Genomic DNA, 13,437 nt, shown 5'->3' with positions numbered 1-13,437 from the left:
ACTGACATCTTCAAGAGCAATTATGGCACTCTCTAGTATCTTAATGTAGCACTCAGCCCTGTTATAAATATCAAGTAAACCAATTTCATACAAATCAGTATATGTAATGCCGCTTAATGGTGTTTATATTTGATCTTGGTTTGAAAGAGGAAGGAAACAGTTAACCAAGCTATTCCGCCACTACACTGGAGACACACAACGGGGTTTATGAAGCGTGACTGCATAAAACGCATTTAGACCCTGCCCAGGCGTAATGGCGCTTTAAGTGAAAGGTAATGCGTTGTTGCTCGACACTTTGCGGACATATAGGCCTGCAACATGGAATCAAAAGCAGTGATTCAACAATAACACGTTTGCAATTAAAAGTGCCTATAAGGACTCTCGATAGGCAATAAAACTGTAAGAGCTAAAAAGCGCAATTCATTGAGACGGAGCAAAGGCCAAATGGAGACGCTGAGTGGAAACGTAGAAACACCAGATGGAACGAACGGTTAGAGGAAGAGGAGAACGCCTGAGTAAATGCTGATGTGTGTGTGTGTGTGTGTGTGTGTGTGTGTGTGTGTGTGTGTGTGTGTGTGTGTGTGTAGGCCCCTCACACTGCCTGCCCCGCGAGGCTCAAGCACCACCCGTCGGGGCAACTTCCATTCCTAAACCACCGTGTTTTAGTAGAAACCTGCGCTGTTACACCTTAACGTGTCCATGTTACTTTGGCAGTAACCATGTATTTATTTATTAGGCTTATTAATTTTTTAAATTATAAATTAATACAACGAACAAGGCAGAACCTAAACAAATCAAAAGTAGGCCTATAAGATGTAGGCTAAGTAGGCTAATGATAATAGGCCTAAGGATTGACTAATAATTCAATTCTAGGAAATGTTATTTGTAACAATATATTAATATAATATTATAACACAAGAGTTAATACTTAAAACATTATTTAATATTTCTCATTTTGACATCAATATTGCATTCTTTTTCGTCACACAAAATTGAGGCTTGTTCAAAACAAAACGAGAAGCATTTCAGAGGCTTTGAGCAGTTTGAGGAACCCAAGGCGTGTCACGGAAATAGCAGCTTATTCTCTTTCTTTCACAAACAAACCGATGATAAAGCAGGTATATATACATGTCAAAACGAGGGAGACACGATAAAAACTGCTTACCCAGTGGAGACAGCCATAGCTTATGTCAACATTACCAACGGCAAGTAACGATAGAAGAATGGTAACAACATTATAATTGAAGGTTTTTAGGAAAATAAATTACTATGCCATTTACCAGGCTACCAGTGACAGTGTAAAATGACTACAAATACAAACCGAATAAGGCTACACCACAAAAATAGGGCTATAATTGTTTCTTATATTTTCCAGAGTCTTGCAACAATGACTGATCAAAGCATGTGTTACGCCTACTTGTGAACCCGACACACATTTCCCTAAAATCATCTCAAAATAATTTAAACGCTTACATTTGACATACACACTAGGACACACTTGGCCCCAGCAGTACACTTGGTGCAATTTGGATAAACCTAGCAAAACACTTTTATCTAAAAGATATCTCCAACCACAAACACAAGTCCATTGACTTCAGTCAGTTGAACACCAAGGCATTTAATCATGTCTCAGAAGAGACCACATCAATTGAGAAACATATTTGAGAAAAAGTGCAAGAGTATCTGTCCATTACAGATCAGGAGGACAACACTGCTGAAGACATCAACCAGTCCTGCTGTGTTCTTGCCTGAGACATTAAAAAATGTCTCCCTGTCCTGCCCTTTCTCTCCCTCTCTCTCTCTGCACGACTCTGTCAGAGTGCAAACTGATGTCACTTAAGTCCCCTCCCACTGGGCGTGTCCCTGGCAGCCGAGCGCTCCCGGGGGCGGTAGGAGGCGTGTCCTGAGACGGAGGAGGAGACGCCACGCTCAGCCTGGCTGCTGTCCCCGGACAGGGAACGGCGTCTGGGGGAGGAGTCTCCCTCGTGGGGAGGAAGTCCTTCAGAACGGTGTGTGTGTGTTTTAGGGAGGGAGTCTTTCTGATGACGGTAGCTGTTTCTGTGTTTGTCACCTCTGCCGTCGTGAACGTGGCCTCTTTCTCTGGAGCCGTTGTACTTGTCTGCACGATGACGGTCGCCTCGGTCTTTGTGGCTCCTGCGGTCACCCCTATGGCCCTCACCATTGGCTCTGGGGTCGCCAGGAGGTGTCCTACTGTGACCCCTGCTCTTTGAGCTGAGCTCCATTTCTCCTTGGCGCCCCCTGGTGGACGGATGCTGCTGTGCGGAGGGGCGGAGGCTGTTGAAGAGGAAGCGCTTGTTGGTGCTGTGCAGAGGACACTTCATCCTGAGGGACGAGAGCCAGAGCTCGGTTATATGACGTCACTACGTCAAGAACAGAGACACCCCAGAGCACTCTTCTGTTTCTCTGTCATGACTGAGATATCCATGCTAGGAAATTACATCACAGTCATTAAAGCTGACGTTTTTATCCAAAGTGACTTACAATAATTGCATTTAATGTAGTCAGTGTACTGCTACTCGCCAGAATGTACAAGTGCATCTCCCCTCTAAATAAGTGAAAAGAAAAGCATAATCTAGACTAGTGCTAAAGCCAAAGTGCGAGTAGCAAAATAAAAATACAACAGGTGCTTAAGAGAGAGGATCCTGGTCGTACTATTGCCTCCACTTAGGACACTCAACTTTGGGGAAAATACAGTCATTCCAAAGTCTGGCGTCGCCATCAGGACATTCTCAGGGGAACTTTGAGAAAGCAGCTTGTAGGGTGTTCATGACCAAGCCAATAGCTGTGAAGACCCTTCTCTGCAAACTGAGGAAATAATGTAAGTGTGATCGGGGTGCTGTTGCTCTCTCTGCTCACCAGCCGGCCGGCCCCATGGTCTCCGCCCTGACCTTCGCCCTGCTGGCCTCCCTCAGGAGCTCCTCCACCGCACGCCTGCGCCAGAGGGACGAGCAGAACGAGAGGATCGTCAGGAGGGGGAGCGACAGAGCAAGACGGGAGATAATCATATCACCTCAAAGGTAAGGGGAAAGTGTTAAGGCAAGGAATAGTTAGCTAAAAAGAGTGAACACGAGCGAACAAGTTAAATCAATGTCAATAATAATAATCAAACAAAATAAGTATGTAAGGCAACACAGAAAAAACAATTAGAGAGAGAGAGAGAGAGAGAGAATCATAAGAGTGCCATTTAGTAAGCTAAGTGCAGTTTGTGTCCTGGGTTGACCTGAACTGACGTTAGCCTACTACTTGCTCTGAGTCAAGGCCGAGGGGAAGCGACTGTACAGCTAACTGACCTTTGACCAACAGCAGACACGAGTCTGCACTGTGGAATGGAAAGACTGTATCTCTCTCTGGTACACAAAGTTCAGCCTGTCTCCAATTAGCATAGCTGCTATGTTCAGTCTAGTCGAATGGCCTAGACTGTAGTCTCCAGTTAGCATACTAGCTGCTGGTCAATTTATCTCATTGTGAATGAATGGGCACACAGCCGTGCGCGTGCACATAATGGATTCTCTACCCATCTTTCTCTCAGACGCGCGCGCACGCATGGCTCTCGAATTTCAGCTCAGCAGATATAACCGACTAACTAACTAACTAACCGACTAACTAACTAACTAACTAACTAACTAACTAACCGACTAACTAACTAACTAACTAACTAACCGACTAACTAACTAACTAACTTAGTGGAAGAAGCTACGTTAACACCCACTCTGATGCGACAACGTCACAAAAACTGTAAATGTATAAAACAAGACGTTTGGTGATAACAATTTAGCTTAGGCTACTTTGTAGCTAAAGTGTCCTCTAAACAATTCCAGTTTTCAAATCTAACGGCGTTGTGTCGGTTTTAAACTGGGTTGCTAATTTTTATGATAGCGCTGCGATTTGGAATTTTGGAGGGGGGCTGCGTTAACGCCCATCCCACCAACTCCTATGGACAGTAACGTTGGTTCAGTAACGTTGGTTCAGTAACGTTGGTTCAGTCACGTTGGTTCAGTCACGTGGGTTCAGTAACGTGGGTTCAGTCACGTGGGTTCAGTCACGGTGGTTCAGTCACGTTGGTTCAGTAACGTTGGTTCAGTAACGTTGGTTCAGTAACGTTGGTTCAGTAACGTGGGTTCAGTAACGTGGGTTCAGTCACGTTGGTTCAGTAACGTTGGTTCAGTAACGTTGGTTCAGTATCGTTGGTTCAGTAACGTGGGTTCAGTCACGTTGGTTCAGTAACGTTGGTTCAGTAACGTTGGTTCAGTAAGGTTGGTTCAGTAACGGTGGTTCAGTCACGTTGGTTCAGTCACGTTGGTTCAGTAACGTTGGTTCAGTCACGTTGGTTCAGTCACGCTGGTTCAGTAACGCTGGTTCAGTAACGCTGGTTCAGTCACGTTGGTTCAGTAACGTTGGTTCAGTAACGTTGGTTCAGTATCGTTGGTTCAGTAACGCTGGTCCAGTAACGTTGGTTCAGTCACGTTGGTTCAGTCACGCTGGTTCAGTAACGTGGGTTCAGTCAAGTTGGTTCAGTAAGGTTGGTTCAGTAAGGTTGGTTCAGTCACGTTGGTTCAGTCACGCTGGTCCAGTAACGTTGGTTCAGTAACGTTGGTTCAGTAACGTTGGTTCAGTAACGTTGGTTCAGTAACGTTGGTTCAGTAGCGCTGGTTCAGTCACGTTGGTTCAGTCACGCTGGTTCAGTAACGTTGGTTCAGTCACGTTGGTTCAGTCACGTTGGTTCAGTCACGTTGGTTCAGTCACGTTGGTTCAGTAACGTTGGTTCAGTCACGTTGGTTCAGTCACGTTGGTTCAGTCACGTTGGTTCAGTCACGTTGGTTCAGTAAGGTTGGTTCAGTAACGTTGGTTCAGTCACGTTGGTTCAGTAACGTTGGTTCAGTAAGGTTGGTTCAGTAAGGTTGGTTCAGTCACGTTGGTTCAGTCACGTTGGTTCAGTCACGTTGGTTCAGTAACGTTGGTTCAGTAACGTTGGTTCAGTCACGTTGGTTCAGTCACGTTGGTTCAGTCACGTTGGTTCAGTAACGCTGGTTCAGTCACGTTGGTTCAGTCACGTTGGTTCAGTCACGTTGGTTCAGTCACGTTGGTTCAGTCACGCTGGTTCAGTCACGTTGGTTCAGTAACGCTGGTTCAGTCACGTTGGTTCAGTCACGTTGGTTCAGTCACGCTGGTTCAGTCACGTTGGTTCAGTAACGCTGGTTCAGTCACGTTGGTTCAGTCACGCTGGTTCAGTAACGCTGGTTCAGTCACGTTGGTTCAGTCACGTTGGTTCAGTAACGCTGGTTCAGTAACGTTGGTTCAGTAACGCTGGTTCAGTAACGCTGGTTCAGTAGCGCTGGTTCAGTAGCGCTGGTTCAGTCACGCTGGTTCAGTCACGCTGGTTCAGTAAGGTTGGTTCAGTAACGCTGGTTCAGTAACGCTGGTTCAGTAAGGTTGGTTAAGTCACGTTGGTTCAGTAACGTTGGTTCAGTAACGCTGGTTCAGTCACATTGGTTCAGTAACGCTGGTTCAGTCACGCTGGTTCAGTCACGCTGGTTCAGTCACGCTGGTTCAGTCACGCAGGTTCAGTAACGCTGGTTCAGTAAGGTTGGTTCAGTAACGATGACGAGGCTAGGGTTAACCCTAACCCCTAACCCTAACCCCTAACCCCTAACCCTAACCCTAACCCTAACCCGGCAAGCAATGTTTTGAGGGCGACACTTCACAGAATTCATAGTGATGATTTGAGGTCGTTTTATATAACTAAATATATACATAACAAGCTGAAGATATGAAGGTACACGCTCTATGATATGTCATTGTAGGAGAGTCGGTTCATTTCCCGTTGCAGTTTATAATGTAGCTAGAACAAGCCCAGGAACCAGTCTGGTCGCAGCGTTTGGGTGTTCAGATAAAGGTTAAAACCACCATATAGCCTAAACTATATATAAACCACCATGTAGCCTAAACTATATATAAACCACCATATAGCCTAAACTATATATAAACCACCATATAGCCTAAACTATATATAAACCACCATATAGCCTAAACTATATATAAACCACCATGTAGCCTAAACTATATATAAACCACCATGTAGCCTAAACTATATATAAACCACCATATAGCCTAAACTATATATAAACCACCATATAGCCTAAACTATATATAAACCACCATATAGCCTAAACTATATATAAACCACCATATAGCCTAAACTATATATAAACCACCATGTAGCCTAAACTATATATAAACCACCATATAGCCTAAACTATATATAAACCACCATATAGCCTAAACTATATATAAACCACCATATAGCCTAAACTATATATAAACCACCATATAGCCTAAACTATATATAAACCACCATATAGCCTAAACTATATATAAACCACCATATAGCCTAAACTATATATAAACCACCATATAGCCTAAACTATATATAAACCACCATGTAGCCTAAACTATATATAAACCACCATATAGCCTAAACTATATATAAACCACCATATAGCCTAAACTATATATAAACCACCATATAGCCTGAACTATATATAAACCACCATATAGCCTAAACTATATATAAACCACCATGTAGCCTAAACTATATATAAACCACCATATAGCCTAAACTATATATAAACCACCATGTAGCCTAAACTATATATAAACCACCATATAGCCTGAACTATATATAAACCACCATATAGCCTAAACTATATATAAACCACCATATAGCCTAAACTATATATAAACCACCATATAGCCTAAACTATATATAAACCACCATATAGCCTAAACTATATATAAACCACCATATAGCCTAAACTATATATAAACCACCATGTAGCCTAAACTATATATAAACCACCATGTAGCCTAAACTATATATAAACCACCATGTAGCCTAAACTATATATAAACCACCATATAGCCTGAACTATATATAAACCACCATATAGCCTAAACTATATATAAACCACCATGTAGCCTAAACTATATATAAACCACCATGTAGCCTAAACTATATATAAACCACCATATAGCCTAAACTATATATAAACCACCATATAGCCTAAACTATATATAAACCACCATATAGCCTGAACTATATATAAACCACCATATAGCCTAAACTATATATAAACCACCATATAGCCTAAACTATATATAAACCACCATGTAGCCTAAACTATATATAAACCACCATGTAGCCTAAACTATATATAAACCACCATATAGCCTAAACTATATATAAACCACCATGTAGCCTAAACTATATATAAACCACCATGTAGCCTAAACTATATATAAACCACCATATAGCCTGAACTACATATAAACCACCATATAGCCTAAACTATATAAACCACCATATAGCCTAAACTATATATAAACCACCATATAGCCTGAACTATATATAAACCACCATATAGCCTAAACTATATATAAACCACCATATAGCCTAAACTATATATAAACCACCATATAGCCTAAACTATATATAAACCACCATGTAGCCTAAACTATATATAAACCACCATATAGCCTGAACTATATATAAACCACCATGTAGCCTAAACTATATATAAACCACCATATAGCCTGAACTATATATAAACCACCATATAGCCTAAACTATATAAACCACCATATAGCCTAAACTATATATAAACCACCATATAGCCTAAACTATATATAAACCACCATATAGCCTAAACTATATAAACCACCATGTAGCCTAAACTATATATAAACCACCATATAGCCTAAACTATATAAACCACCATGTAGCCTAAACTATATATAAACCACCATATAGCCTAAACTATATATAAACCACCATATAGCCTAAACTATATATAAACCACCATATAGCCTAAACTATATATAAACCACCATATAGCCTAAACTATATATAAACCACCATGTAGCCTAAACTATATATAAACCACCATATAGCCTGAACTATATATAAACCACCATATAGCCTAAACTATATAAACCACCATGTAGCCTAAACTATATATAAACCACCATATAGCCTAAACCATATATAAACCACCATATAGCCTAAACTATATATAAACCACCATATAGCCTGAACTATATATAAACCACCATGTAGCCTAAACTATATATAAACCACCATATAGCCTGAACTATATATAAACCACCATATAGCCTAAACTATATAAACCACCATATAGCCTAAACTATATATAAACCACCATATAGCCTAAACTATATATAAACCACCATATAGCCTAAACTATATAAACCACCATGTAGCCTAAACTATATATAAACCACCATATAGCCTAAACTATATAAACCACCATGTAGCCTAAACTATATATAAACCACCATATAGCCTAAACTATATATAAACCACCATATAGCCTAAACTATATATAAACCACCATATAGCCTAAACTATATATAAACCACCATATAGCCTAAACTATATATAAACCACCATGTAGCCTAAACTATATATAAACCACCATATAGCCTGAACTATATATAAACCACCATATAGCCTAAACTATATAAACCACCATATAGCCTCAGATAGCATTGTCCTCCTTAAAACCCTCATTATTAGGCTACTATAATCAAACAGTTATATAAATCCATACTTATCCAGCTCGCTCTCCTCTACCATGACACACGGCGGTCGGAGCAGTTGTAGATGTGTGCTAGCTCACTAGTATGTGTTCAGTTGTAGATGTGTGCTAGCTCACTAGTTTGTGTTCTTGTTTTGGTAGCCTAGCTAGCTACATCTCATTTGAAGATGAGTTCAGTTGACTTCCTTTCTTCTGCGAGGTCCTTCGAGTGAGGACCCCCAAGCGCCCTCGGCGCCTGACAATATTGAAACACTATCAAGCAACATGCAATGAAACCACATGATGTGACAAAGAGAACGCATGTATAATTATTTGATGTAGAATAAGTTTGTACTATCTCAATTACCACAACAAACGTTGAGTATTAATCGTTGATGATTTTTGACTAGGCACTGTATAGGTCAGCTATACCGTGTATTCGGTTAGACGGGGAGACCCCCCTCCCCCCCACCCGTCTCTCGATGGGCGGGGCTCCGGTTCATCACCGGGAGAGACACGGAGGCGGTCTACGTGCGGCTAAGGATCGGTTCGTTGCGGTGAATGTGTGATTTGGGTTCCCCAGCTGCTCATTGTTCCCTCCCGGGCCGGAGTTAACGGAACACCCGAATAGGTAATAATGCATATATTCTGCTTTACTGTACACAATGTCACAATGTGGGCTTTCCTCCTGGAAGCGCTTTTGTCCTTTATTTGTCACCATCCGCGGGTCCTGGAGGAGGAGGGAGTCTGGCCACCAGACACACAGCAGACTGGGGAGCAAATTAAGGGAAAAAATATTTGCTCATATAATTAAATAACGTTGTTTAACGTGTTCAGGCGGGACAGTGGGATTTGATTCATCCCATTGCTATAGCCTGACTGAAGCCTGAGTCAGTATTTGAAACGATGCAGATGTTGAGCATCCACACAATGATGGTTTATTTTGGATCGCATTTAGACTGTTATTGAATGCTGTTATTGCGTTGAACTTCATAATGATGATTCAGATCATATGAATGAGGTCATTAAACAAATTACCTACATAGGCTACTACTTCTATATAGCCTACCCTGCACCAACATGACATACACGGCTAATACATTATTTCTTTCACCTTGACATGCAATATTGTAATAGGCTAGTGACGCCAATAATAGTGATTTGATGAGTGAAGGGGACAGATCAGATCAGATGCCATCTTGTGCGTTAGCTGAATAGGAGCAGCATTGACAGTGCAAGGCCTCGCGCTGTCTGGTATCAATAGACAGGAAGTCTATATGGAGGCATCGACAATAACACTGTGGCCTTGGAGCACGGAGCAGCACACACACACACACACACACACACACACACACACACACACACACACACACACACACACACACACACACACACACACACACACACACACAGATCAGTGCTCTTATGGGACAAATAATAGAGGTCTTGTGGTGCCTAGTAGCCACTAAACATTTCTTCTTCTTTAGATTGTGGCCTATATGGGATGTGTAGAGCTAGAGCAGTCTAGAGCAGTCCACTCAGCCCTGCTCTCAGCTCAGAGGTATACGGGCGCTGCCTCTATATTGAAAAGAGTTGGCAGAGTGGAGACTTAAAGATTTAACTCATTGATTGCACACACTCATGCACCGCAAATATCTGTGTCCGTGCGTGCGTTTGTGTGTGCATGTGCGTGCGTGCATGTGTGTGTGTGTGTGCAAATGCGATCGTACCCATCCAAGCCTGTGTGTGTGGTGTGATGACGTCAGAGCTTTGTTATGGGAACAGAGGGGCCTTGTGTCCTCATGATTAATTCATGTCCAGCTGCAGGACGAGCAGACAGAGGCGGGCAGTCACCGAGACAGGGGGGCAGGTACTTAAGACGCCTCGAAATAAGTGCCTGTCGTAACCATAGAGACGTAAGAGCAGGTTGTCACAGAGATGGAAGCATGCAGGTCGTCAAGGAGACAGGTGGCCTACACCGAGAACACCGTGGCCATGGAAACAGCCGCAGAAAAGATGAAGCCGGCGGCGTTCAGCCAGCGCCAGTCTTTCTGAGTGTACAGGCTGTGTCCTTCTGAGTGTACAGGCTGTGTCCTTCTGAGTGTGCAGGCTGTGTCTTTCTGAGTGTACAGGCTGTGTCCTTCTGAGTGTGCAGGCTGTGTCCTTCTGAGTGTGCAGGCTGTGTCCTTCTGAGTGTGCAGGCTGCGTCCTTCTGAGTGTGCAGGCTGTGTCCTTCTGAGTGTACAGGCTGTGTCCTTCTGTGTGTGCAGGCTGTGTCCTTCTGAGTGTGCATGCTGTGTCCTTCTGAGTGTACAGGCTGTATCCTTCTGAGTGTGCAGGCTGCGTCCTTCTGAGTGTGCAGGCTGTGTCCTTCTGAGTGTACAGGCTGTGTCCTTCTGAGTGTGTGCAGGCTGCGTCCTTCTGAGTGTGCAGGCTGTGTCCTTCTGAGTGTGCAGGCTGTGTCCTTCTGAGTGTGCAGGCTGTGTCCTTCTGAGTGTGCAGGCTGTGTCCTTCTGAGTGTGCAGGCTGTGTGCTTCTGAGTGTGCAGGCTGTGTGCTTCTGAGTGTGCAGGCTGTGTCAGAGAGGGGATTCTAGTGAAGAGAGAGAGAGAGCTGCTTCCGCTGGGCGGCCGGCCCATCACCCTTCCCTCTGTCTGAGTCTCGCCCCGCTGAACATGCTCCAGGTCGTCATGGAGACAGGAGCAGATCCAGAATCAGGTAGTCAGCCGTGGGCTGCCCCCTGCTGGCCCCTCAGGGGAACAGTCTGAATGGCTCTGGATGCGGGGCAGTGGAGATGGCTGGTGCTCAGTGCATTAGCTCTCCTGACCAGTCTACGCTCGCCCAGGAGCTGCGGTCTCTCGATTATCTCTGGTTGGTCTCTTGTATAAGAATTGACAAGGTGTATTTTGCACAGAGGAAATACACAGGTGCTGGTAGTGAGAGACGTCTAGCAGACCCAAGTGTTCGTTCTCTGGGATGAGTGGGGTTTTTTTTTTGGGGGGGGGGGGCGGTAACACAGCAAGAAGGTCCTGGGTTCGACTCCCACTTGGGGCTAGCCTCCTGGGCCACGCCTCCTGGGCCTTTCTGTGTGGGAGTTGGCATGTTCTACCCATGCTCACTCGGGTTCCGTCCACATAGAACCTCAATATAAGAACATGCAGAAGAACAGATCGCTCTTCAGTCCGGTCCCTGACCAGGACCTGGACTGAGCACTTGGTCCCTGACCAGGACCTGGACTGAGCACTTGGTCCCTGACCAGGACCTGGACTGAGCACTTGGTCCCTGACCAGGACCTGGACTGAGCACTTGGACTTGGTCCCCGGGCGCCACTGACGAGGCTGCCCGCTGCTCACAGCTGCCCCTGGAGGAGGACAGCTTGGATGGGAGAAATGCAGTGGACAAATTTAATCGGCGACCGCCTCAGCATGTGTGTGTGTTCTGGCCTCAGCATGTGTGTGTGTTCTGGCCTCAGCATGTGTGTGTGTTCTGGTCTCAGCATGTGTGTGTGTTCTGGTCTCAGCATGTGTGTGTGTTCTGGTCTCAGCATGTGTGTGTGTTCTGGTCTCAGCATGTGTGTGTGTTCTGGTCTCAGCATGTGTGTGTGTTCTGGCCTCAGCATGTGTGTGTGTTCTGGTCTCAGCATGTGTGTGTGTTCTGGTCTCAGCATGTGTGTGTGTTCTGGTCTCAGCATGTGTGTGTGTTCTGGTCTCAGCATGTGTGTGTGTTCTGGTCTCAGCATGTGTGTGTGTTCTGGTCTCAGCATGTGTGTGTGTTCTGGTCTCAGCATGTGTGTGTGTGTTCTGTGCACGTGTGTTGTGTATCTGTCCATATGAGGGAAAATCAACTATTCAGAAAAGTCTCCATGTTCGAGCTCTTCCTGGTCCTCTTCAACCACCGTCTCTCCATCTCTCTCTTCATCCTTCTGTCACTCTCTTTCTCTCTCCATCTCTCTCTTCATCCTTCTGTCACTCTCTTTCTCTCTTCATCTCTTCATCCTTTCTTTCTGCCTCCCCTCCTTTCCGCTTTTCCTCACCCCCCTCCCCTTACAATCTCTCTCTCACACTCTCGTCACCTCTACTGTTACTCAGTATCTCTCTCTCTCTCTCTCTCTCTCTCTCTTTCTTTCTCTCTCCTCTCAATCTCTGTTTCTCTCAGATGTGTCCTCACTGACTCAATCCCAGATAATTCCCTCTCTGTGGGATTGGAAGATTGCAGCATCTGAGAAAAAAAGAGAGATTACACCGACAGATTAGTGAGCAGGAGCAGCAGTGTATAATCTACACACACACATACACACACACACACACACACACACACACACACTCTCCTTTTTCATTTGTCTTTCTCATTCCCTCCCTCACACATGGGAACACACACACACACACACCCCAACACAGAAACACAAACTCATTGTTTGTCACGTGACGTTTAACCCTCGTATCTGACCTCTGACCTGCAGGCTGATGTCTCATTGGCCATTAGGGGGGCGGCTGTCCTCACTGTAACCCACACCCCCTCTGAGGCTTATGGGATAGGACGCCCCGCCCCCCCTCCCCGCTCCCGGGCACCACAACCCAACCCCCCCCCTCGGAGACGAGCACGCCGAAGCCCGGGCGGTGTCGGAGCGGCGATGGGCAGCCCGGGCTGCGAGGTGGGTCCGGCCGGGCCGGGGGAGCCGGCGCCGGAGGCCCCGTGTCCCGAGTGCGGCCAGGTCCACCGGGCCTGGGAGAACCACCTGTACAACTACCGCCTGGAGGTGGACGACGACCTGGTGTGTCACATCTGCCTGCAGCCGCTGGTCAGGCCCCTGGACACGCCCTGCG

The 13,437-nt window shown here is 44.9% G+C and overlaps 2 protein-coding genes across 3 annotated transcripts in view; one reads left to right on the top strand and one right to left on the bottom strand.

The window, feature by feature from the left end:
* Positions 1-1,003: 1,003 nt before the first annotated feature.
* LOC311313246 (uncharacterized protein) lies at positions 1,004-8,762 on the bottom strand. 2 transcript variants are annotated; one of them, XM_084443352.1, is made up of 3 exons: positions 8,649-8,762; positions 2,878-2,952; positions 1,004-2,343 (listed from the first exon to the last, which is right to left on the bottom strand). In XM_084443352.1, the coding sequence occupies exons 1-3, from the start codon at positions 8,672-8,674 to the stop codon at positions 1,833-1,835; spliced, it is 612 nt and encodes a 203-aa protein (XP_084299478.1). In that variant the 5' UTR covers positions 8,675-8,762; the 3' UTR covers positions 1,004-1,832. The 2 variants fall into 2 exon arrangements, with proteins under 2 accessions (XP_084299478.1, XP_084299477.1); XM_084443351.1 differs by lacking the exon at positions 8,649-8,762 and having other exon boundaries at positions 2,878-3,292.
* Positions 8,763-13,244: 4,482 nt separating this feature from the next.
* lnx2a (ligand of numb-protein X 2a) overlaps positions 13,245-13,437 on the top strand; it is a gene marked incomplete at its 5' end in the record, with an annotated part of 18,514 nt that continues 18,321 nt past the window's right edge. Inside the window, one exon of the mRNA XM_084443347.1 lies at positions 13,245-13,437. This exon is cut by the window's right edge and continues 211 nt beyond it. Coding sequence (XP_084299473.1) covers positions 13,245-13,437 — 193 coding nt within the window.

This window comes from Borostomias antarcticus, assembly GCF_949987555.1.
Source record: "Borostomias antarcticus genome assembly, chromosome: 9".
NCBI lineage: Eukaryota > Metazoa > Chordata > Actinopteri > Stomiiformes > Stomiidae > Borostomias > Borostomias antarcticus.
This window is presented reverse-complemented; position numbering and strand designations above follow the sequence as displayed.